Raw genomic sequence first — 24,835 nt, forward strand, 5'->3', positions numbered from 1 at the left:
AATTTGTCAATTTTACCATGGGTCAAGATTCCATTTTCGACGATATTCAGGATGGACAATTTTCCCTGTTAATTTATTTCAAATACGGTATTTGACAACTCCTGATTTTGCCATATCTTAATATTATTATGAAAATATAGATTTACAGATAGTGTTTAGCGAAGAGAAAATTTTAATCGGTTGAAAATTGGATTTATAGTGTTTTTTTGAAAAATCTATATACCTGTCTCTTTCTCAAACGCTTTTCTCTATGCAGCAAGTATGGCGGTACTGGCGTGTGACGTCACATGCCAGTATGTCTTTCTCTGTCTAATCTTGAATTTCAAACCTTTATAACTTTGTTATTTGTAAAGGTAGCTTAAAAATAGTTTCTCTATTCGATAACAGGCATTGTGTAGTTTTAATTTATAAAACATATACAAAATAGTCAAATACCGTGTTGTCATTTTGCACCAAATGACAGTAAATAATTTCAATAGGCACAGGCACTCATGTCAGAGCCCCCGCACATTGGCCACTTAGTGGCGGCCACGCTTGGGCGACTAGTGGCCGCCACAAACTGCGGACGTGTTTCTTCATACATTTTGTATAGCATCGGCGCAAACCGAGCGTTTGAGTGGCCGCGTTCGAGACACAAGCTGCGGGAGTCGACCGCGCTCGCTACTTGTGGCTGCGTTTTGTCGTTCGACTCGTGCGCACACACGGCCACAGTGTCCGATCACTTGACGCAAGTGGCAGCCACTGGTGGTCGCGTTTAGTGGCGGCGACTGGTGGCCATAATGTGCGGGGGCCCTTGCCAGTGCGTTGTGGCATTTAAAATATTACTTTTATTATGGCCTATGCACATGGTGTATTTTCAGGTTCAGTCACTTTTATAGGTATAGGTAGTCATTCACGATGACGCGTGCCGTGGTTCTTATTACAATGTTTCTCTATAGGTACTACCCTTTGTTACAATGTCATTAACATTAATGTCTAATTTTGTCAGAATCACGCGTCTTTGTGGACGGCACTAGGTAATACGTCGATGAAACTGAATCGCGTACCAAGGTGGGACCTTTTCATGATCAATTTCGCTATGATTTCTTTGGCAGATGTATGGAATGTCAATATGACATCAGTAGCACAAAGATTCCACCCTGGTATATGATTCATTTTCTTTGACTGACCTAGTTTTTTTTAATATTTTCGGCGCTGTAAAAGCGTGTCGTATGCGCCTAAGAAATACTGCACATCGCGGAATAAGCAATTCAACCGACCACTCAATCATCGAATAAAAGGCATGCAGCGTAAAAATTAAAAATAAATTTATTCATTACAAAATTATAATTTAAAATTTAAATACACTTAACACTAATCAGTTCATCTTACACTACGTGACTTCGCCCACCGCCATTTCTTGTAGCAAACTCATGACGTGGCAGAATCGTTCTTTGATTTCCGTAAACGAGCGGTGCGGGAGCGACTCCTGAATGCGTCCAAACACTTGCTCAGATCCCGCTTCCCCCTTTAACACTTGCAACATCGTCTTGTCCTCTTCCCTCGTCCAATTACTTTTAGTTTCCTTCTTTATTTCAGTCGCGGTGACTTCAATCTTCGCGAGCTTAGGTTTCGGAGCTTCATCTTTCTTTTCAACCACTTTATTATCCAACAATTTCTTCTCTCTCTTCGGTGCTTCTTTGCATTTCGCTTTCACGTTCTTCTTTGTTGCTTTGGGGCTGTTCGTGACCTCTTTTTTGGTGTTATCGTTGACGTCTTTGATGGTCTTGGTGGGTGATTTTGGTGGCTTCTTTGTTTTCTTCTGTGTTGTTTTTGTCCTGCGTTTGGGGGAGTGTTCGGGCGGGGAGTGGCAATGGGCGGGGCGCGCGTGCCGGTAAGGCTCCTTGCTGTAAGGATATGTGACGCAGGCCGCGCGCACCAGCCGCCCGTGCTGCAGGAAGACTCGCCCGTGCAGGTACTGAGGACGAACAAATGCTGTTGCTAAAACGGAACCCAATATGCTTTCTTTAAAGCCAATATGCTTTTTATAAAGTCGCAGTAGTGTCTCTATATACCTGGGTTTTCTGTACTACAAAATATTAGATCATTTGTACCAAGTATGACGGTTCTTCAGAGGTCTAATTACGGAATGACAAAAAAAGAAAATGATGGTCATAGCGCTGGTACCGGCGGCCCAATCGCGTGGGCGTCAATCGACCGTGTCGGATAAATAACGAGTGTCGAACGATTTATTCCACAAAAATGCTTTTATTTTCCGATAGTCGATAAAAAAAGAAGTAGGTGGAAGCGTAATGCCATACTTCTCCGGTGTGACTTACAGTCCGCCATACCGACGCGAATACATTAATTAAAAAAAAAAACGATTCAACCATTTGTACCAGGCTAATTTTTGCGCAGCTAATCATCGTCGAGTAGCCATTCACGGAAATCACCTTGCCATACTTTTCCGACGGTTCCCAATGGCCGCCATACCGCCGCAAAGGAGTAATTTATTTTTTCGATTTCGAACGCCGGTACCAGCGCTATGGCCATCATTTTCTTTTTTGTAATTCCGTAATTAGACCCCTGAAAAACCGCCATACTGGTACAAATGGTCTAATATTTTGTGTCACCATCTCCGGGTCTATATGGTGTTGGTGTTCAATAAATAGTCATTGTATTGTATAAAGGTAATATAGCGTTTTTGCGACCTTTTTTCGTCATAACTATTTTGCCGAGCACTATTAAAAGGGATGATGCTTAGAGTTAAATTTTTATGAAAACTCAAGACAACACCGATGCTTAATCTAGTGTGATCAAAATACTTGGGACTCCGTTGTGCTAATAGACGTAAAATGGTAATAACTAAGGGAGCGTTCTAGTATTACGCAAGGCAATTTGAGGGGAGCGGGTCTTGTAAAACGTTACGATGCGTTACAGGGGTGGGGTTCAAACAACGCGCAACGCGTTACGTCACAGTTTTTTTTGTAACAAGTACCTACTATAATGTTTTTTTTTTATTTCTTTTTTATTTGACTGGATGGCAAACAAGCAAGTGGGTCTCCTGATGGTAAGAGATCACCACCGCCCATAAACATACAACACCAGGGGTATTTCAGATGCGTTGCCAACCTAGAGGCCTAAGATGGGATATCTCAAGTGCCAGTTATTTCACCGGCTGTCTTACTCTCCACGCCGAAATACAACAGTGCAAGTACTGCTGCTTCACGGCAGGATTAGCGAGCAAGATGGTGGTAGCAATCCGGGCGGACCTTGCACAATGTCCTACCACCTGCAAAAAAGTCCTCAAAAGTGGGAAATTCGCATCATTAGTTGTTGTTCTTGGCCTATAAATGCTCTCATGCTGAGTTGGCAGTGTGACTGTGCCAAAAAAATGCCAACTTAATTCGGAAAACGGCTAAAGAAATGCTAAAAAAATTAAATAGAAATGGTAATTTTGGTGTTACGTAACATATAGGAGGGGGAGGGGGGTACAGAAAAATACTACGGCGCATTACACGGAGGGAGGAGGGGGTCGAAAATCTCAAATGCGGTCAAAATGCTCCAATATTATAATTATATCTAACCTAACCTAACTTAATCTATAGGATTTTACGGGATAGTCCTAAAATATAATCTGAATAGTCTACAAGTTTCAGAAAAAAAGAACGTTCTTCCATATGAAACCGTTGGGGAATGATTAATTTGGGAAAATCGTTTTCGGCCAAAAGCCAGAATCCCGATCAACGGATGATTTAGCGTCAAAAACCAGTTGTACTTACCACAGTGTCCAAACACTTCTTGTCATCGGGTTTCCTCGTGTTAAACTTTTCCTCCGGGAACGTCCACACGTCGTATCCCTTGTCGTCAGTCAGGAAGCTTTCGTGCAACACATCCACGCCGGTCTCGTATAAGCTGAAAAAAAATATGACGAATTGGACATTTTGAGTAGGAATTTATCGCAGCAATAACAATGCACACCAAAATATAATTTATTTATTGGCGGTAGTGAAAGTCACATTAGTCACCAAATTATGCATTCCAGTTATCTCAGTAAAATGTATTATTAGTATTATTACAAGCTTTTCTTTAGCATGCCTTGTTTGTTTATTTGTTTATATGGGTCAAATATTGGAAGCTAAATTGACCCACTTCTTGTAGTTGAATTGATTTGAAATTTGGCATGATACATAATTAAATTGCGTGACAATACAATAATCTGGCAGCGACATCCTGGTAGTCCGACCAAGATCGTATAAGTATAACTCAACGGTTAATAGCATTGGCTTGAAATTTGGTACGGAAATGTAGTAGAGTACAGAAAATAAGAAGTACCTACAGTCAGCATTTTGTAAGTACTATTTATAAACTGCGTCGATTTAGGGCTCTTCTGCGTCAAAATTTGGTCGCTAACTCGCGGGGCCGACACGGCGCGGAAGCAATTCGAATCCACACTGCTTCTTAATTCTGGATGTCGCCAGCTTGATCTATGAGTCGAGTTATTTAAATTTATAACAGAAACTTTTTATTTATTGCTGCTAATTTAAAGTCACCATTAAAACCGCTTTACCTATCCGGTGGTCGCTCGTCGGGGAACAGCGAGCGGAACATCTGGGCCAGCTTGGGATTGGAGCGCAGGTTCGGACACGGCGCGGACCACCTTACGGAGCACCGTCGGCTTGCGCGCCAGAGACGACTGGGGAATTGATAACTGTTATTATAGGGTAAATCGACAATTACTGACCACACCTGAGACTAAAAATTAATTCTAGTCACTTATAAACAGAGTTCATTTTTAGTAGGTGTCAATTACTGGCCGGACCTTATACTAACATTAACGCCACCGAGACTTCATTTTTAGGCGCCAGTAATTTTTACGTATTTGTATCTCGATAATCCAAATTTTCCGCCTACAAGTTGTCGACTTAATTTTTTACGCTCTTCAATTTGATAGTTTCGTTCGAGTCTACCCGACGAAATTATTTATATTAGAATAATTTTGTGAGTATTTTGCATTACCTGAAATGAATTATGGCAATTATGCGTTACGGGGCAATGAATGTTTGTGTTTTGAGACAGTTTTGTCTTTCGGAAACTTTTGTCCTCCCTTTTTTTCCGAACAAAACGGGACTACGCAACACTGTGGTTGCTCGATATTTTTAAAGTACGGTTTTAAGGTGTATTAAATATGATTTTAATCTAAACTTTGTTTTCACGCCCGTAATAACAGACTTTGAAAGCCACATTGAAAAACCTCACGCAACAGTGGCGCCATCTAGAAAGACAAAAAACGATAGCCCTCATTGGGTAGTTTCGCCAGTAAAAATTTTGTTTTTTTGACAACAGAAAAAATTTACCCAATATTTGCTGATTACATAATTTAATTACTGACGGACTAATCACAATTTTTTAGGACGCTGACCCATTATGATAGGGTTGGGTTGCGAAAAAATAAAGTTACTCAGTATTGATTATTTCTTTCACGCAAGTTAACTACAACCCGCCATAAGAATTGCGAAACTGAAGTGGCATCGGGCGGGGCACAATGGTCGCAGGACTGATGGCCGATGGGGTCAGAAGGTTCTCGAATGGCGTCCGAGGACCGGGAGACGAGCTGTCGGTAGGCCTCCAAAAAGATGGAGTGACTGGTTAAGATCGCGGGATCGCGGTGGATGCGGAAAGCACAAGACGGTCTGAGTGGAGAGCCTTGGGGAAGGCCTATGTCCAGCAGTGGACGTCTATCGGCTGACATGACATGATGAAGCTAACTACAAGGAAATTGCAAAAAAAATATAAAGAAAATTATCTGATGCTCTAATCTGAAAACAAATGGCATTTAATTTACTGTCTAAGAACGAAGATAACAGCATGTTTTGTTTGACAATCTATGTCTCTATGATGTGTCAAAAGTAGACCTATACTATAATGTTTTTATGGAAATCAGCCTAGCAATTAAAAAAAAACTCACATTTGAGACTTGAAAGTATGACTAAGGGATAAGTTCGCCTTTGTACCTACATCTTTGTCTTGTTATGTATGTACAGTCGCCATCAGAAATTTCGGAGCGCCCAAAGTGATCAAAAATATCGAAACATGAACTTTAATACCTTAATAATAGAGTGCATGTGCCGATATTTTTGACCACCTTGGCCGCTCCGGAATATCTGATGGCGACTGTACTTGTGTTTACCCGCGGCTTCGCACGCGTAAATACATTTTACAAAATTTCCGTGGAAATATCGAGATAAAAAGTAGCGTATGTTATGTATTATTCGAGACGTCTGGCTATCTACATTCCAAATTTCATCGAAATCCGTGCAGACATTCTAAGGTGAAGAAGTAAAAAACAAAAAATTCCTTGGGAATTCCCGAAAATTACATCGTTGTTTTCATTGACGTCGCATTAAAACAACCATGCCAAATTTTACGACTCTAACTATCCCGTGGGATTATTGGAATAAAAAGCAGCCTATGTGTTATTCCAGATGTCCAGCTATCGACATACCAAATCTCAACCAAATCCGTCCAGCCGTTTTAACGTGAAGAAGTAACACATACTTACAAACTTTTGCATTTATAATATTAGTAGGATTCATTTCAAATGTCTTATGTACAATCAAATATTAATACAACAGTGATTTCTATAATAATCAAAATAAAAATAAAATTAAGTTAAATTATATTCACTGTACATGTAACATACAACATCACAAAATAATTCATTAAATTGTAATTCTGAAACATAACAATAGAACAAAAGCTTGTGATATTAGCATATTATTCGCTGAGCATACAAATGTGTTTAGGTACCTACAAAAACTACACAACATAAAATCAGAATAGAACCAATACAGTTATGATAAAACTGTTATCAACTTATCATTTTGTGGGCAAATGATGGAAACTCATTTGTCATCCATTTGGACAGTCTGTTAAAATGCTAACCACAAATTGACACACTGATAACAATCTGGTTGCAAGTATATTGCGAACTAGAAAGCAATAGTGCCAATTTGTTAAAAATTAGTCTTTTAGTCAAGTGATCCATAACTTTATCATTCCCTGGCATGGTTATTCCATTGTTTTCTTTTAGTATAGTGTACCACAACTTGTTTAACACTCTTAATAAAGGGAAAATAACAAAAAAAAACTTTTCATGTCCACTCACATGTATTTTTTGTGCCAACCAACATGGAAAAGCCTTTGGAAAAGTGGTACATCTCTTTAATCACAAAAAATATAATTGAGTGTAATGGGTATTATTTACCAGGTTGTGATTTGGTAAACTAAATCTACTTACCTTAAACTTAGTCCTATTTTAAGTTATCTAATCAAAATAAATGAAATCTAGAAACCATCAACGCAATGGTTACAATCATACAACACTCATATGATAGGTAATATTTGTCTACAGAACTGTGAAACGAAAAAAGACGTTCAAAATCATACAAAATGTGATTTTCAAAAACATATGGGACCTATCTTTCAGAAAATATAGTTGCATGCTAATGAAGCGCCCACTGTTAAGCTGTACTGCCATGCCATGACTAAACTGTCTTTTAGTTCTAATATGCATAGCAGTATCTCAGATCATTTATCAATGTCATATCATGCCATTACAGCCTTATATTCATGAGAATGGATCAACATTAAGTAACTGTAAAATGCAATACTTACTTGTAACAATTCTATAAAATGAGTTATCTTTGTCAGCATTGTGTGGTCCGACAGCCTCCCAACTTGTGCGGCCTGGCCAGGCTTCAAGAACAACAAAAAATCTTCTACAAAGTCCTTATGTTCTACTCCAAATAACTGCTCTATCTTTCTATATAAATCTACAGGAGTCTCCTTGGAAGGGTCAAAGGATTTCAATATACTTTGGAACTGTACAAACTTATTAGTAGGCACCGTTTGGTTTGAAGAGAATCTTGATTGTACTTTTGTATAGTAGGATCTAACTAAAGCTGAAACAAATAAAACAAATTTCACATTAAAATACAGATATCAACAGTGGAAATTGCTTGAATTTCTTTTCTTTTATTCATATGAGCGTAAACTAGCTAGGATAAACAAAATAAATATCCTTTGCATGTAAATAATAGAGGGAAAAAAACTATGCCAGTTAGCAACAGATGATAAAAACTTGTTTGCAACTTTTGTTTACCCATTAAAATAGCATCTCCGTTACCAAGTCTTGTGACCTAATTTCCTGACATACTTGCATGATATTATAATAAGAAAGTTTAACAGAAGAATACAGAAGTAACAATGAAAAATTATGTATAGTTGTGCAACCAACCTGCATCTAATGCTCTGTCTTGTTTTTTCCCAGGTGTAGTAATTGCTGGCTCTTTCTTTTTACTTTGATCATCCTGTACAGGTGTGGGAGGACCTAGATTTACCTTTACTGGAGGGGGCTAAAACAACAAAAAACATCTCTGACATCGTAACACAGAACGAAGAATACCTATCAAACACAAACTTCGCGATTGTTTGTTATTAAAGATAAGATGAATAAAACTCCACCCCTGTCAGTATATACTAGAGTTAATATGTTCAGCAGTGACCTAATTACAAATGCTAAAGTGTTGATTCATGATTATGTGTCCAGCACCACCAGAGGCATGTATACGCAATAGTTCACAACAAGGCCTTGGTATTTGACTCACCTCTGGATTTATGTCACATTTAGGGGCAGAATTCTGACTGAAAAAACTTGTACTGGGCTCGATTTTATTTCCAAATGCATCCTGGCTTTCCCTTGTAAACAAAATTGGCATAGAAGGCAGCATCTAGAAAATATTATGGTCGTCCCCGCTAAAACAACGTAATGACTGCGAATTTCACTCGACGATTTAGCGCGTTTTCTTCATGATTTAAGACTTCAAAACACAAGCACTTAAAAAGCGTAACACAGATTACTGGATTATGTTAAAATCAGACATGATATAACGGATTTAATGAATTATATTTTACCAAACAACACAACAAGAACGAATGGAAACATTTTTTTGACAGATGGAGTGGAGTCGACGACATAAGACATAATGGACGCGGTCGTGTCAGCGTTTCATTTTTAGTATTATAATTAATTATTTAGCGGTATTAATATACAATAATCATAATACAAAAAATAAGTTGTTAAAATAAACTTTTCAATATCTATGTTCTATATTTTTTTTGTCTTAATTCAAAGCTAAATTAAATTTGGTAAACTTCGCGCGACTTTCAAAAGTTACAATGAAAAGTCTTCTGAAAAGTTATTAAGATTAGACTAACTTAACTTGACTTGACTTACTAAGATTAACTTCTTGCTAATATCTCCTCATTCATTTTTTTTATCCTAAAAAATATTAAATAATTCCCAGTACCTAGGTATTTAAACTGTACGGACTCATTTTGTCCAGTTATGTGCAGGACATGAAATAAAATGCACAGCTTGTAAGAATTAATAATTTACAGTGTAAGATTAGGATAATTCATAGATATATTTTTGATTTATACCTAAACAACGCATCCTGCTGCACGACAAAATACTTAATTTAAAAAATGAAGTGTTGGTAAATCATAGGCTTTTTATTTTCGTATTTTATTTATTTATTTTTGTACTCAGATATTATCTACAGATGCTGAAACTTTTATGGTATACACTGACTGTTCCACCACCTTTTATGCATTCAGCACAGCACCATATTTTTACTAAACTCAAACAACCCTTCATTTGACAGTAGGCACAAATATAGCCCACGAATAGAATGCCATCGATGTACATAAAAATACCGATATAATACCGATGAGTTAATGTTTGTCCCCGTTGTCTAGATACCGCATCGATTTTGCAGCATTACCTTGCCGATAACTCTTGCTTAGGAGCAAATAAAATATAAATAATAAACATAAAATAATTAATGATAAGTAAAGAAATGGCGTCAATTTTGCCAGCGGGGCTGCGAAATGGAGTAAGTTTACCATACCAATCACTGAGATTTTGTAGGCATTTACGTAAAACGTTATCAGGGCATAGGTAGGTAAAGTTTTTGCTACTTTTCGTATCTATAATTGTGTGCTTTGTTTGGAAATTTTAGGAACACTTTAATTGCACATAGCTGCTTAAGCTCGCGGCTTTACGACCCCAGTGGAAGAATAAATAGTAGATTGTACAACGAGAGCATACATGCATTGTTTAATTGTAATTGTTGTTGCTTATAATTGTAAGTTTTTAGTTTTATTGCTTTTATTTTTGTTTTATATAAATTAAATTTTGTTTGTAATGAACAAACACAATAACTGCTCACCCGCAACTTTATGATAGCTGTTTATGCAAGATATGCGTGTTCATGCAGTTCCTCCACCTCACTCCCTCACTACACTGACGCGTTTCGAACTAAACCAGAGCTCATCTCCATTAATATGGACCTCCGCAAAGTAACGCCTGATTCAGCAAAATTTTCACTTCTCTTGCTCGTATATTTCGTGTTTATGCTAGACCTAGGGCGACATTAAATGACTTTATGCTTCCCAAATTGAAGAGGTTTTTTTCCAGCGTTAAAGCTTAACATTTACAGCTTTATCGCTATATGTCACGTGACCAAATTTGACGCTGGAAAGGAGCGTCGAGCGACTGCAGGTGACCGCGCCTTTAGACCCTGTCCAAACGGAGTGTTTTGCACGCGAGGGCACTCGCGCGTAGACACTCGCGTGTTCCCGAGGTACTAGAGGTAAATACACCTAGTCCAGATGCTCTCGCTATGGAAGCGCGCGAGAGCATTTGGACGAGGTGTATATCTCTAGTTAAGTACCTCGGGAACGCACGAGTGTCTACGCGCGAGTGCCCTCGCGTGCAAAACGCTCCGTCTGGACCGGGTCTTAAGCCGGGTATCCACTGAGCGAGCCGCCTCGCGAGGCAGCCAATTTTGGTGCGATTTTGAGCCCTGTGTCGAACAAAATCATGCGTCTCGCTCAGTGGAGACCCAGCTTTACGCTGGCAATGAATTAAAACTGCAAGCGTTTCACCGCGCTTGAAGGCTTATTTAAAAGGAAATGACGAATTTCCTTCTGTTGGGAAAGCGATGGCTCAGTAACCTTTTGCGCGTTTAAGTGTTGGCATAATAATTTTGCAAGTCAGAGTAAAAAAAAATTGTTTTTTTCTTAAAATGGAAAACTCCAAAAATAGTGATGGTGCTACATGCCCGATGGACGAAATAATAACAAAGGAGCAGGACGCGTCTACAGGAGTTCTAAGCACTCTTGTAAACAAATGTTTTTATTTCTATTTTTTATTAAATATTTATTTATAGTTGTAGTCGAACTATATCTGGCTGGGGTAAACGACTATTGGGGTAGACTCAATACCGTTCATAATTAAGCGAGAAAACTAGAATCGTATTGTTTCATTTTGTTGTTTGTTATACGAAATGTATGGATCTTCAATGTACAGTGCGACAAAGACCTTAATGAACGTGGATGACGTTTGCACGAGGGCGCTTTAATTTATTCATTGGTATTATTAAATTATTATTAATATTAGCTTTATATTACTAGTACCATAGCCGAATACAAACTAAAAACCACGAACAAAAAACATAATGAACTGTAAAAAGTGAAGTTTAGTAAGATAGCCGCATGAGTACTGTTTTTTGCCGCATCTTTAGCGCCTGTATCAGAAGTACAGTCAAAGAAACTGAATAGCGTACCAGGGTGGAAAGTTTGTGCTACGAATGCCATGACATGCCGTACAGTATCTGCCAAAGGGATCATAGCGAAATTAATTACGAAACGTTCCTTTGTACCTATGTGATTCAGTTGCCTCAACTGTACATAGTCGTACATATCAATGTTAAACAAGCCTGATATTCATCACCATCATCATCCCAGCCTATATACGTCCCACTGCTGGGCACAGGCCTCCTCTCAGAACAAGAGGGCTTGGGCTATAGTTCCCACGCGGGCCCAGTGCGGATTGGGAACTTCACACGCACCATTAAATTGCTTCGCAGGTTTGTGCAGGTTTCCTCACGATGTTTTCCTTCACCGCAAAGCTCGTGGTAAATTTCAAATGTAATTCCGCACATGAATTTGGAAAAACTCAGAGGTGCGAGCCGGGGTTTGAACCCACGACCCTTTGTTTGAGAGGCGATAGGAAGCATGATATTATGTAGAAAAAACCGGCCAAGAGCGTGTCGGATTCGCCCAAAATAGGGTTCCGTAGCCATGACGAAAAAAATAAGTAATATTATTTTAAGGATTTTATACGGAATCTTCCAAGTTTAGGTATATTTAATACCTTAGACTGCTATTTACTCTTAAACTACTAATAATTCTCAAGCAAACTTAGCCGTTATAGTTTTCCTTGAAAGTTTGATATACTTACTAATTTTTTCAAATTTTTCCAACCACCGGTTTAGATTTTAGAGGGGGGGGGGACGGGACGCTCGATTTGAATATTTCGCAAACATATCAGTGAATCGAAAAATCGTCTTAGCAAATCCCTAATGGTTCTAAAAGACCTATCCAACGATACCCCACACTATAGGGTTGGATGAGAAAAAAAAAACTTTATGTCTGAGAGGGAACAAAAAAAAATTTTTTCTAATTTTTAATTGTACTATTTTGTCGGCATAGTTTACCTTTATATCCGTGCAAAATTACAGCTTTCTAGCATTGATAGTCCCTGAGCAAAGCCGCGGACGGACAGACAGACAGACATGGCGATACTATAAGGGTTCCGTTTTTGCCATTTTGGCTCCGGAACCCTAAAAACTGGTTCGCTAGGACTAAAAACAGGTACATTTTCACTGTCCAGGTTAAAGGTCTCGACGCCAACCGTTATGCCACCAAGAAGACAGTGGCCCAGGGCATGCTGGACATCGCACTGCTGACCTCAAACGCGTCCCAGCTCAAATACGTCCTCCAAGTGGGCCCCAAACATGAGTTCTATACACTGCTTGTCGTGCTTATATCCATATCTTTGGTACTGCAGGTAAGATACAATAATGGAATTTATGTTCGATACACACTGAGCTATTGCTATATATATCCTGAGTTAATCAGTATAGACCGCCTCTATACCTACTGCGCGTGACACGTTACGCACTTGGTTGTTTTTTTGTGGACGGCGGGTATAAATCGATAGATAAATAGCAGCAAGTGGGTCACCTAATGGCCAGTTAGCACTTCAACCCAAGAATACTCATGAATAACACCACAGAGAATGAGGGCTATCGTTTTTGAATTCGCCACTAGAGGCGCTAGTGTAGCGTGAGGTCTCCGAAATGTCAAATCTGTTATTTCGAGTGTGCTACGCAGGTTTATTTATAATCACATTAAATACACCTTAAAACCGTACCATAAAAAATATGGCAAACAGTGTTGCGTAGTCCCGTTTTGTTCGGAAAAAAAGGAGGACAAAAGTTTCCGAAAGACAAAACTCTCTCAAAACACAGACATTCTTTGCCCCGTAACGCATAACAGACTGCCATAATTAATTTCAGGTAATGCAAAATATTCACAAAGTTATTCTAATTATAAATAAACCCGCGTAGCTCACCCAAACTATGAATTTGACATTTCGGAAACCTCACGCAACAGTGCGCCATCTAGTGAGACAAAAAAACGATAGCCCTCATTGCAGATTTATATTGCCAGTGTAGCGACTCCTAGCGCCATCTAGTTAACAAATACAGAAACTCCAATATGCTACCATCGCGCCATCCAAGTTTCTCAACTCGGACGCATAAGTACAACTTCCGATGCTCTTCCTTCGGACTTCGATCGCCTGGCTGGGCTCTAACTAATGTACCTACTCTATCCCCATACCAGCATCAAACCTTCATGTCCTGTCATTTAAAGCTCCTAGGGCTAAGATAGAATGCCTCACGTGCCAGTTAGGTAATTTCACTGGACGTCTATTACGCCTAAAATAAACTCAACAGCGTACTTTCGCTGCTTGGCGGCTGGATTAGTGACAGTAATAATCCGCATGGATCTTACACAAAGTCCTTCCACCCCGTAAAAACTTCCTACTCTGATTAAATTGTATTTTTTCGACAAATTACAAAGTAATTATCAACATCGATTGGCCTCGTATTAATTTGTAGACTATTGAAGTACGCAAAGAGTCCATGTCATGTGGAATAGTCCTGGCGCAGGACCGAAAGTTGGCGTGGACAAGAGAAATATTACGTGGCCCATAACACACATTAGATGACGGATGAGTGTTTCTAGGCAAATAATTGTCGAAAACTTACATAGGTACTAAATACGAGTAAATAAGCAGAATAAAACATACAACATCACCATCTTTTTAACTTTATTAAATAGTAATAGATGAGTAGGTACAAAGTAGGCTAACTTAAAAGACTAGACGGCCCATAGTCCACCATTTTATTTAACCTGCCCAAAACAACCACAACGTCTAGGTTTGACCAGAAAACTTCTTCATGCGTTAGCTTTCTGCAGTCACAATGCTAGGAAGCCAGTCTATGGGCCGCCTAAGCTACTATAGGACGGCATCTTAGGTGGCGATGGGCCTGGTGCTCTTGTCCCTGAACTTGCTCCGAGACTGCCGCTTCCACGAGCCTCGGCATCGGGCTTCGGCCCTCAACGTCAACTATGCGACCACCGCCTGCGCATTCGTCGTCACCGTGCTTAACGTGCTCGTATCTGCTTTTGACTCCTCGCTGGCTAGATATTTAGAGATCGACTAGGCTTAACGGGAGGTAGACTAATGCTGGAAAACTATCATGGTGGTAATTTAGTGAAATAGATCTGGTTATACTGTTACTGATAAATTGCGGACACGCGCTGGTTAATGTTTTCGGTTGCAAATGAACTTTGTCATTTTAACCCAATATCTCGCAAAATTGCTATTGTGATTAAAATATTAAAATATAACGAGTAGGTGGGGTGTTACAAGATTTTAACAAATTTTTATTTCACTTTCTTGTAATAAGCACTTATTTACTTTAGTCTTATGCGGATTAAACCTCGTAAGTCGAATTTAACCCACTTGGATTGATTTGGGATTTGGTGTAAGTAAATATTATGACGAGCTACGAATAAATATTTATTCGTAGATGACGAGTATGTAGTTGGTTGACAATGCCAGTACAGTCAACAAAAAGCAGCTAAAAATAGTGTAGCAATAAAAGGTTGTATTAAACATTAAATATTAAGCAAAACTTTTTTGTGATTGTTATTTCGGATTCTTACATTTTGTTTCCTATTTGTTATGTATACCTCTACAGTGTAACGAAATCACTGTTTTTTAATATTCTAGTTTGAGAAGATATCTTGGTTAGATAAAACAACTTTGTTTTAGCTGCTGGTTGGTTTGCTTTTCGTCATCATCGGCGGCTTGGACCTGAATGACCACGACGATCAGCCTTCGGCAGTGATACTCAATGATGTCATAGTTATTTTCATATTCGTCATTTCAGTAGTCAATATAGTAATTTCGGCTTTCGGCCTAGAATATTCTAACAGCCCTTTAATACTTGATCGGCTCAATTACATCAATAATGAGTACCTAAGAAAAGGAAATAGCACTGTTTCTTGAAAAAAGTCTTGAAACCTTCGTTAGGAAATAATTATTTAATCAAATATTGTATTAAAATAATTATTGTATAAAAATTACCGTGCCTTTATATAGGTATTGGTAAATATTAAAATTTTCGTAGCTTTTTCACGCAAATTTTCCTATACGCAGGCGAGCGCGGGAATTTTGGCCATAGTAATTTCGACCATGGACAATGAGGGGAGCGAAAGAGAGAAGAAGTTAGCTGATTGGCTCTACCACACTTCCGTGGGGCTCATGACATGCGCGGTGTTCTGTGACGTCATCAAAATGACATTTGGCCTTGACCCCGCGCTCTCTACACAAGATTTTTATGGAAATAGGACATCGAGCATTGTCAATAAGCTGAAATAATAGGATAGAAAAGGGATGCTGAGTGCCATTTTACAATGATAATGCTGAAGATGGGTAGCTATCATTATATCGAAATTTGTTACGTCGATTTCCATTTCATCGAAAACTATTCCACAAATTTCATCTAATCACATAATCTTCAATTCATCACTTTTTATACAATCGAAATCGTTTCGAATCTGTCTCAAATCGTAGCGTCACGGTCACGATTCATCGAATTTACCTGTCATAGAATTATCAGTTATTAATAGTATAAAATTATCGAAACATTATGCACAGACGGCACGTCCTATACATTATTATTGCCACGAACAATGTTTCATCGCGGTCACTTTTCATCGAATGATGCATTGGTTTGTTATTATTGCAGCACGTTTAGAAAATACATTGCGGTTAGTCGTAAGTTAATACACAATTACCCTAAGTATATTTACGCTCCGCTTCGCTCCCGCCTTAGCCTTCTGAACTTAACCTATCTTCTTCTGCATTATTCTGCTCCGAACAGTCTTGCTCGCTCGCTTCGCTAGCTCGCACAAATCAAATGTTTTTTTGCATTTGGGACGCATGATATTATACCATCTAATATTCAAGTAGAGTGTTTCGATTAAATGTATATTGTCATAGAAACGTATTATCAAGGATAGTGTAACACAGGTGAAACGATTTTCTGAGTTAAGTATAAGTACGAATTTTAGGAACTGAAACTTACGATGAACCAAAACTGTAGTAAAGGCGATTCGATGAGTTGATTCTTGTGTAAAAGGTAATTCAAGATATTGTATGAGCGATTAAACGAAGTTCAATAAATGTTTCCTAAGTGATAACAAAATTCTGCGAATAGTGTTATGGGAAACAATAATCGATGAAACAATTTTCGGTAAAATGATGGATTACCGATGAAGATATTTATTTAATGACTTTTAACATATAGTTACGCATAGGCATTTTGAAGAGATTACGTTTGCTTTTTTTCTTTTTTTAGTTTAATATTGTTTTGATTTTTTTTTAAGTTTTCTTTTTCGTTTTCCTTTTTAGGTACTGTCTGCCATCGTTGCGGCCGTGCTAAGCCTCGTTTACAATATAAACTATGAGAATAACCATCGAAAGGCAAATGTATTGAATGATAGTAGCTTGATATTTAAAATTATTGGTGTAACTGTTAACGTATTAATAAGCGTTTTTTTCTCAATAGAAATGGATAGTATAAATTCATCGTAGCTTAGATCATTGTAGGTACCTACCTAAATATATATATATAATTAAAAAATAATGTCACTGCTGCATAAGTTTAAGTATTTGATATTATATGTTACTTAAAATAATCAAAGATATTAAGTTAGATATAAAAATGTAATCTCTGGTGAAAATGTTATACTTAAGTAGTTATTAATGATAGATAAGGTATAATTGCACTGTGATATTTTACGAATAAAATACAAAATCAAAACTCAATGAGGGCTATCGTTTTTTGTCTCACTAGATGGCGCACTGTTGCGTGAGGTTTTTAAGTGTGGCTTTCAAAGTCTGTTATTACGGGCGTTAAAACAAAGTTTACATTAAAATCGTATTTAAAACACCTTAAAACCGTACCATAAAAATATCCAGCAACCGCAGTGTTGCGTAGTCCCGTTTTGTTCGGAAAAAAAGGGAGGACAAAAGTTACCGAAAGACAAAACTGTCTCAAAACATAAACATTCATTGCCCCGTAACACATAATTGCCATAATTAATTTCAGGTTATGCAAAATATTCACAAATAATTTCTTATTATAAATAAACCCGCGTAGCTCACCCAAAAACTATGAGATTTGACATTTCGGAGACCTCACGCTACACTAGCGCCTCTAGCGGCGAATTCATTCGCGATAGCCCTCATTAATATATGAAAATAAAACTTTGTACACTATTTTTGTGTTTTATTTATTTTATGAAGGCGCCTAAAACTTGTGACGTTCTACTATATTTAGTGCCATTCGAGAAGACGCGTGATTTTGTCAAAATTAGACATTAATGACATTGTAATAAGAATCACGGCACGCGTCATCGTGAATGACTCTACTATGTACGTGCACGTGGACAGAGCTCGCTCGCAGTCGACGGATGTAGGTGCTGCCCCCACACGTTTGATTCGTCAACTTCACTTTGTCGCTTCGTTCTACGCAGTAACTATGATTTTCGTCTGTCATTTATAATGTTGATTTAAGTTTACTTACATAATCATTCGTTATTTAGTTACTCGCTACTGTCGTTTACTGTCGCTCGACCAATAACGAAACGTGGACAGAGCTCGCAGTCAACGGATGTAGGTGCTGCCCCCACACGTTTGATTCGTCAACTTCACTTTGTCGCTTCGTTCTACGCAATAACTATGATTTTCATCTGTCATTTATAATGTTGTTTTAGGTTTACTTACATAATCATTCGTTATTTAGTTAGTCATTTTTACACTTGAAAAAATGATCATAAAAATGATCAAAAGAAACTGTGATTAAAAATAGATTTTCCTTTTTTGAAGTTGAAAATGTCTAGTCAAGGAAAACACGAAATGTAGCTAAGTAGATACATTTTCATAATTATTATAATACTTTTGCTTTGTTTGTGACACAGTAAAGTACCGCAAAACGTTTTGTTCATGTTTTGTTCCTGCTTGTCTAGTACGCACGTCAAACAACTGACATGACACATGACAACTGCGAGCGAACGAACTATATAAATCAATAAATATAGGTATTTATAACAAGTTGGTTGGTTGCCTAAATCAATATCTAACTTGTCAATAAAACTGTTTGTGCATGCACTGCAAAAAATACATCTTCCCACAATACCGCATTGATAGTAATTATCTGCCGTGTCGGTCATTCGTGCCGCTGGGTCCGGTAAAAAAGTGAGAGGCGAGGTTGCCTACCGCTACAGCACGGCACGGACAGATAACGAGGTTGCTGCATTTCGCTCTCAACAAGTAGTTGTGACTTAACATCAGCCGTGAAAACACGTCGTCATGGCCAGCGGAAGAATCGTAGTTTACGGCGGCAAGGGCGCTCTCGGTGCGGCGTGCGTCAACCATTTTAAATCTGCGAACTGGTGGGTCGCTAGCGTAGATTTGACACCGAACGAATCTGCGGACGTAAACATTACTGTCCCAAAAGACGCTTCGTGGGTGGCCCAAGAGGAGCACGTGGTGAACGAGCTTTCGACCGCACTGCAAGGCCAAAAAGTGAACGCTGTGATTTGTGTAGCTGGCGGCTGGGCCGGCGGCAACGCTGCCAAGGACCTGAGTAAACAAGCTGACCTTATGTGGCGTCAATCCGTGTGGAGCTCGACCATTGCCGCCACTGTTGCGTCCAAATACCTCGCCCCTGGAGGACTGTTGGCTCTCACTGGAGCTAAGGCAGCGTTGGAAGCTACGCCAGGCATGATCGGCTATGGCTTGGCCAAAGCTGCTGTTCATCAACTCACAAAATCCCTTGGCGCTAAAGACTCAGGTTTGCCCGAGAATTCCTTAGCAGTTGCAATCATGCCTGTTACTCTGGACACGGAGATGAATAGAAAGTGGATGCCGAAGGCAGACCACAGTTCTTGGACCCCACTGCCATATGTTGCTCAACTTTTTGAGAAGTGGATTAAGGGTGAGGACAGGCCGGCAAGTGGCAGTCTGGTCGCTCTTGTTACCAAAGCAAACGTCACTGAATTGATAACTGAATAAAATTTACTGTCCAAAAATGAAATGGTTCACTATGTACTAAATTGTCTTGCCGTTATTTTTGATGCTATTTAAAAAATGTATATGAATGTTGTATTGTATTACAAAGTAATATCAGACAATAAGGGAACAATCTCAATAAGTATAAATGTACTGTGTAGATTATAATAATATTTAAACACGTAATAAATGTTGTTAAACTTATGTTTTTTATTACTGTAATAGTTCTTTTGATAACATTATCAAACGTTTTGATAATAGGGGTCAAGATGATGAAAAGAAAAGCAATATAGGTATCAATGACTAAAAATAATTTAACTTGTAAGTTCAATCAGTATGAAAATAGATTGATTACTAAAACTGTCATCATCAATAAAGTTGCATCTGAATTCATGAAGTGAACTAACCAAGTCAAGTCATTAGATGTATTCCATAGGGCTTTGTAGACACAACATTGATAAAACATGAACAAAAAGAGATTACAAGTTAATTGAAAAGTGAATTTGTAGTGAATAAAACGTTTTATGTTATTTTAATCACGTTTTGTTTTAATTAAAAGCTGTGGTATGACATTTTCTCGATTTAATTAAAAACGCTTTAAGTTAATACCTTGACAGTCTAACAATTCGGTGAATTGTAACTGATTTGATTGCTATACTTGACATCAATAGAACTTACTTTTACTACTTATAGCTGTTGCACGCGATTTCGTCTGCGAAAAATTCGTTTTTCGCGCCCCCGTGGTAACTATACTATTTTCTAGAATAAAAACCATACTTAAAAACTATCCTATTTATCCGGTTGTATGATTTGGAGGACATGTCTTGTCCCTCTTGGCACGAGTCGTTACTCATTTAAATCGTATTGCTGTTGTGAAGTTTGTATAGTTAAGGCCTTTGGGAACTGACATGTTCATTATCTTTTGATCAAAGTTACATAATAAATAAAGATTAAAAAAAAAAAAACTATCCTATTTCCTCAAGGTCTCAAGCTATCTCCATATCTCATCACGATGAGGACTTTAAGTGTGAAAGTGTAACAAAACAAACAGGTACTCACTTTCACATTAGTATTAGGTGTAAAGACTAGCTGTTGCTCGCGAATCTGTCGACTAAAATTAGTTTAACGCTATATATCATCATCATCATCTCAGCCGTAGGACGTCCACTGTTGGACATAGGCCTCCCCCTCCCCCATAGACCTCCAGTCGCTTCGGTTGGCAGCGGCCTACGCTACGCTATATATAATTATATAAAAACTCTATGGCCTTCCCAATGACTCTAAACTATCTCCATACCAAATTGTATTGAAATCGGTTCAGCAGTTTAGGCGTGATGACGTAAGAAACAGACAGACCCACTTTCACGTTTGTTATATTAGTAAGGAAAGGGTTTAGTTCTTGGAAACAATATGTAGGTAGGTTTTATTCTAACTTCCCGTTAAACATGTTAGTCATTCATTTTATGGACAGACATATTAAAATGTTAAGGTGATAAACGTCAGATGGCTAATGGTGGGATTCCCTGAAGATTAGAACATGTCACAGTCAGTTTTTAGGGTTCTAATAGTCCTACTAGGAACCCCTCGGACGGAGTTAGTGTACACCGTGCTTTATCGTTCTTGTATCACAGGTACTATTCATTATCATCATACTGTGTTCCTAGCTTGTGTGTAGCTGTTTCATGAAAATCGGTAAGTACAGCCGTTTCGAGATATTGAACTATGAAATGACTGAATGAATGGGGTGTTCAACTTTTCTAAAAAAAAAATTAGGCATCCCGGTGGGAATCAAGCCGTTACGATAGGTACAGTCGCACTCAGTTATTTCAGAAAGGATTTAGATATATCGAAATATGAAGTCTAATACCTTAATAATAATAGAGTGCATGTGCCGGCCGATATTTTTGACCACCTTGGCCGCTGCGAAATATCTGATGGCGACTGTACAGTCGAATAAATTGAATCATGACCCAGGTTGGAACCTTTGTGCCAGTTTGTGCTACTAATGTCATGTTGTCATCCCATACTTTTGTTATGGAAATGGGTCATGTCATGATCATGATTCAATTTGTTCTAGTGTACCACTGGTATTTGTATCATCATCAGCCGGAAGACGTCCTCTGCTGAACAAAGGCCTAAGCTCCCCCTTAGAACGCCACAATGAACGACAACTCGCTACTTGCACCACCGGTTTCCCGCAACTCTCACGATGTCGTCAGTCCACCTGGTGTCTTCCAGTTCATGGTCGCCACTCGAGGACTTTTCTCCCCCAACGGTCATCTGTACTTCGAGCGATGAGGCCCGCCCATTGCCACTTCAACTTGCATATTTTCCAGCTTGTCCGTGACTTTAAAAAGCAAAAAAAAAATATAAAAAGACTTCAAAAAACCAATCATGACTTTAAAAAGGTTAACTGTGTGTGTTTTAAGGTAGACTGGTAGAGGCCCCTTAAAGGGATAAGTTCGCCTTTGTACATATATTTCATTGTTTGTCATCTGTGTTTGTTTACTTATTTTGTACAATAAAGAGTTTACATACGAACTTTAGTTCTTCGACAAATTTCCATATTCCGGATTCTATCGCGCAAAGAAACTCCAAGCAAAGCTCTCTCCATAGCTCGTTGCGTGAATCTGAGCCTCTCTAAAAGGCCAACATTCAAGGACCTGCAACCACGTCTCAGCGTCATAAGTCATACTGGCAACACACACTGGTCGTAGACGAAGACTTTTTTTTATAGATTTGTGTATGGTACTGTAGCTTACCCTAACTGAACGCTCCTCTCCATCACTCAAAGCTTGACTGGCAGAGATCCCTTAAAGGGATAATTTCGCCTTTGTACATAAATATCTCAATGTTTGTCAATTGTGTTTGTTTATATTTATTTTGTACAGTAGAGTACATTTTTTATATAAGGGGGAAAACGAGCATGCACATACACGAACATAATCTAATGGGAAGCAATCACCGCCGCCCATACATACATACCACTGGTCTGTAACGCACCAGGGGCTACTACGGAATTAGAAAATTGAAGTTCATATCGTACCATCCCTCTCACTCTCGTATTAAATACTATTAGCGTCAGCGGGACGGCAAGATACGGAGTTCGAAATTTGCACTTCGTATAGCACCTATAGGGCTGGGGCTGTAAGTCTGGATTTAGAGGCAATCTACGAGTAGAATCTCCTGTTGCGTGCATTTTGTCAGACGCCAATATAAAATTAGACTCTTGTCGCGATTGTAATAACGAGATCACTTTCTACCTCAGGCCGGTTTTGGAAAGTAGGTACATGGTTACGGTTACCTATACAGGCTGATTTAGCTCTTGTTTCGATCTACAGTCATTGAACTCTTGTGTCTATTTTGCAGAACTAAATTATTTCCTAATAACAATAGATAATATCAATAAGAATGCATACATTAAATCAGACGACAAAGATCCATATATTACTATAACCATACCGAGTGTGGCTGTAATACGAGCAAATAATTAAAACATAGATCGTACTTCAGCGACTTTTTAAAATAATGGAGTCTTTAGATTTTCCTTTTTTCATACAAATTAAACACTGCTATCAATGTACGCCATCCTAGAACACAACTGACGTCGCCTGTCACGCTACAAACATCAAAGCATTTTGCTTTACATTGCTTCTTCGAATAAACTTTAAAGTGTAATAAAAATTAAAAAACTAATTATTATTAAAAGTCGCTGAACTAATGTTGTTCATTTTGACGAGTATGATCTATGTTTAAATTATTTGCTCATATTACAGGCAACACCCGGTATATTAGTGGTAGGTATTATAAAAATAAAATTCATAAATATCATAGGGCACTTGATACTAAAATGAAAAAATATATATTAAAAGTCTATTCGTACCTACCGAAATACAAACTGAGACATAGATGCACAGAAAAACCAGAAAGAGAGACCAGCGCTGGGAATCGAATCCAGGTCCTCAGCATTCCGGGCGGCCCCTACCTACACTACCACTGGACAGGAGTACAGACACGAATTTCTCCTATGCACCACATATCTCAGGTTGCTGTTTTCTACTACGCTACTTAGTTCGTATTTTAAACGCAAATATCTGCCCCGACTGGAGATCGAGCCCCGGATTTCAAGCTTAGCAAGTAGTCAGCTAAACTTATATATCTATGTTAGTTAGTACACATATTGAACTAGTAAAATTGTGCTTTTAATTAAATAGAACACGCATCTCTCACAGCTACCGTCTTTAGGAAACTGTTGATGCTGCGTCTGCGTACCTATTCTAGTCAGAAGCGATGCCATTCTTTTCCGTAGTGCAGCTACTTGCGCTTCGGCAAATAGTGGACGCACTGCAGTACCGTGGCATAAAATAATACTTTCTCAGTGTCCAATCACCTGCAATGACTGCATATCTGCCACAGCGGAGCGTGCAAAAATATCTGACACATCCTACCTATATTGGGCGGTGACTGTACCTATATCATCTGTATATATACTTCTGACAATTTTATAGTATACGGTAAGAAATTCTAACATGGAGTGACAGCGACAAGGCAGTAATATTATATTTTTTATCTAGGGACTAAAATAAGCCAATGTATACCCGAGCTGGTTAGCCACCCGAGCTTTATCGAGGGTGTCTATTTATCCGAGGGTTTATATTGACTTTAAGTCTCGAGGTGAAAACTCTATTTTTCACTTCGATTGCGAGAAAAAAATATTCATTTCTGTGAAAGAATTAATGCTTTTCTTATTCCTCCAGTCTTATGGACTTTCATAGGTTCTTAAATAAATCTTTCTAGATTTCGGCGATTATGTCTTTTGGTCTTTGCTCGACATCATAATTTTCACTATCACTTGAAGACATTGGAATTATCAATTTATTTTAATCGTTTATGATTTACGCTCTACAACAATTTCAAAGTTTTCGCGGTAAGTATTTTTTTCCAACCAGACAAATATATAACAAAATCGCATCGGCGAAATGGTCCATAGACGAACTGGAATAAATAGAATGGCGCCACCTTCTATGCGGAAAAAGCATAGAACTAAAACCACGTAGACTAAGAACGTAATATTTTCGTCACGAAAATGGTCCACACACAATCTTATTTTATGCCAAAAACTAAGCACGTACTGGCTGTTTGAGTTTATCTAAGTCACTCGAAGTAAATAAAAAAAAAAATTACTTTTACTCCCTAGGGATTAAAGTACTCACTTTACTCCCGCATCGC

At 38.4% G+C, this 24,835-nt stretch overlaps 2 protein-coding genes and 1 pseudogene across 5 annotated transcripts; 2 read left to right on the forward strand and 1 right to left on the reverse strand.

Annotated features, from left to right (window-relative positions):
- Positions 1 to 1,290: 1,290 nt before the first annotated feature.
- On the reverse strand, positions 1,291 to 9,028 carry LOC141434807 (uncharacterized; annotated as a pseudogene).
- A 717-nt stretch (positions 9,029 to 9,745) lies between these two features.
- NijC (Ninjurin C) lies at positions 9,746 to 17,937 on the forward strand. Of its 4 annotated transcripts, none has more exons than XM_074097266.1 (3): positions 9,746 to 9,938; positions 12,782 to 12,958; positions 15,299 to 15,768. In XM_074097266.1, exons 1-3 carry the CDS (start codon positions 9,888 to 9,890, stop codon positions 15,533 to 15,535), a joined length of 465 nt encoding a protein of 154 aa, XP_073953367.1. In that variant the 5' UTR covers positions 9,746 to 9,887; the 3' UTR covers positions 15,536 to 15,768. The 4 variants fall into 4 exon arrangements, with proteins under 4 accessions (XP_073953367.1, XP_073953364.1, XP_073953368.1 ...); XM_074097263.1 differs by lacking the exon at positions 9,746 to 9,938 and adding an exon at positions 11,054 to 11,228; XM_074097267.1 differs by lacking the exons at positions 9,746 to 9,938; positions 15,299 to 15,768 and adding exons at positions 11,055 to 11,228; positions 16,943 to 17,937.
- A 641-nt stretch (positions 17,938 to 18,578) lies between these two features.
- Dhpr (dihydropteridine reductase) lies at positions 18,579 to 19,810 on the forward strand. Its single transcript, XM_074097007.1, has one exon. It carries the CDS (start codon positions 18,905 to 18,907, stop codon positions 19,607 to 19,609), a length of 705 nt encoding a protein of 234 aa, XP_073953108.1. The 5' UTR covers positions 18,579 to 18,904; the 3' UTR covers positions 19,610 to 19,810.
- Positions 19,811 to 24,835: the final 5,025 nt, after the last annotated feature.

The sequence above is a fragment of the Choristoneura fumiferana genome, chromosome 14, assembly GCF_025370935.1.
Source record: "Choristoneura fumiferana chromosome 14, NRCan_CFum_1, whole genome shotgun sequence".
NCBI lineage: Eukaryota > Metazoa > Arthropoda > Insecta > Lepidoptera > Tortricidae > Choristoneura > Choristoneura fumiferana.

What these genes read in the sequence shown, in the direction of transcription:
- NijC (XM_074097263.1), top strand. Translation starts at nt 11,133, where the DNA reads ATGGAAAACTCCAAAAATAGTGATGGTGCTACATGCCCGATGGACGAA. An exon ending in CAGGAGTTCTAAGCACTCTT is followed by an intron (nt 11,229 to 12,781) that starts GTAAACAAATGT and finishes TTCACTGTCCAG; the next exon opens with GTTAAAGGTCTCGACGCCAA. An exon ending in CCATATCTTTGGTACTGCAG is followed by an intron (nt 12,959 to 15,298) that starts GTAAGATACAAT and finishes ACTTTGTTTTAG; the next exon opens with CTGCTGGTTGGTTTGCTTTT.
- Dhpr (XM_074097007.1), top strand. Translation starts at nt 18,905, where the DNA reads ATGGCCAGCGGAAGAATCGTAGTTTACGGCGGCAAGGGCGCTCTCGGT.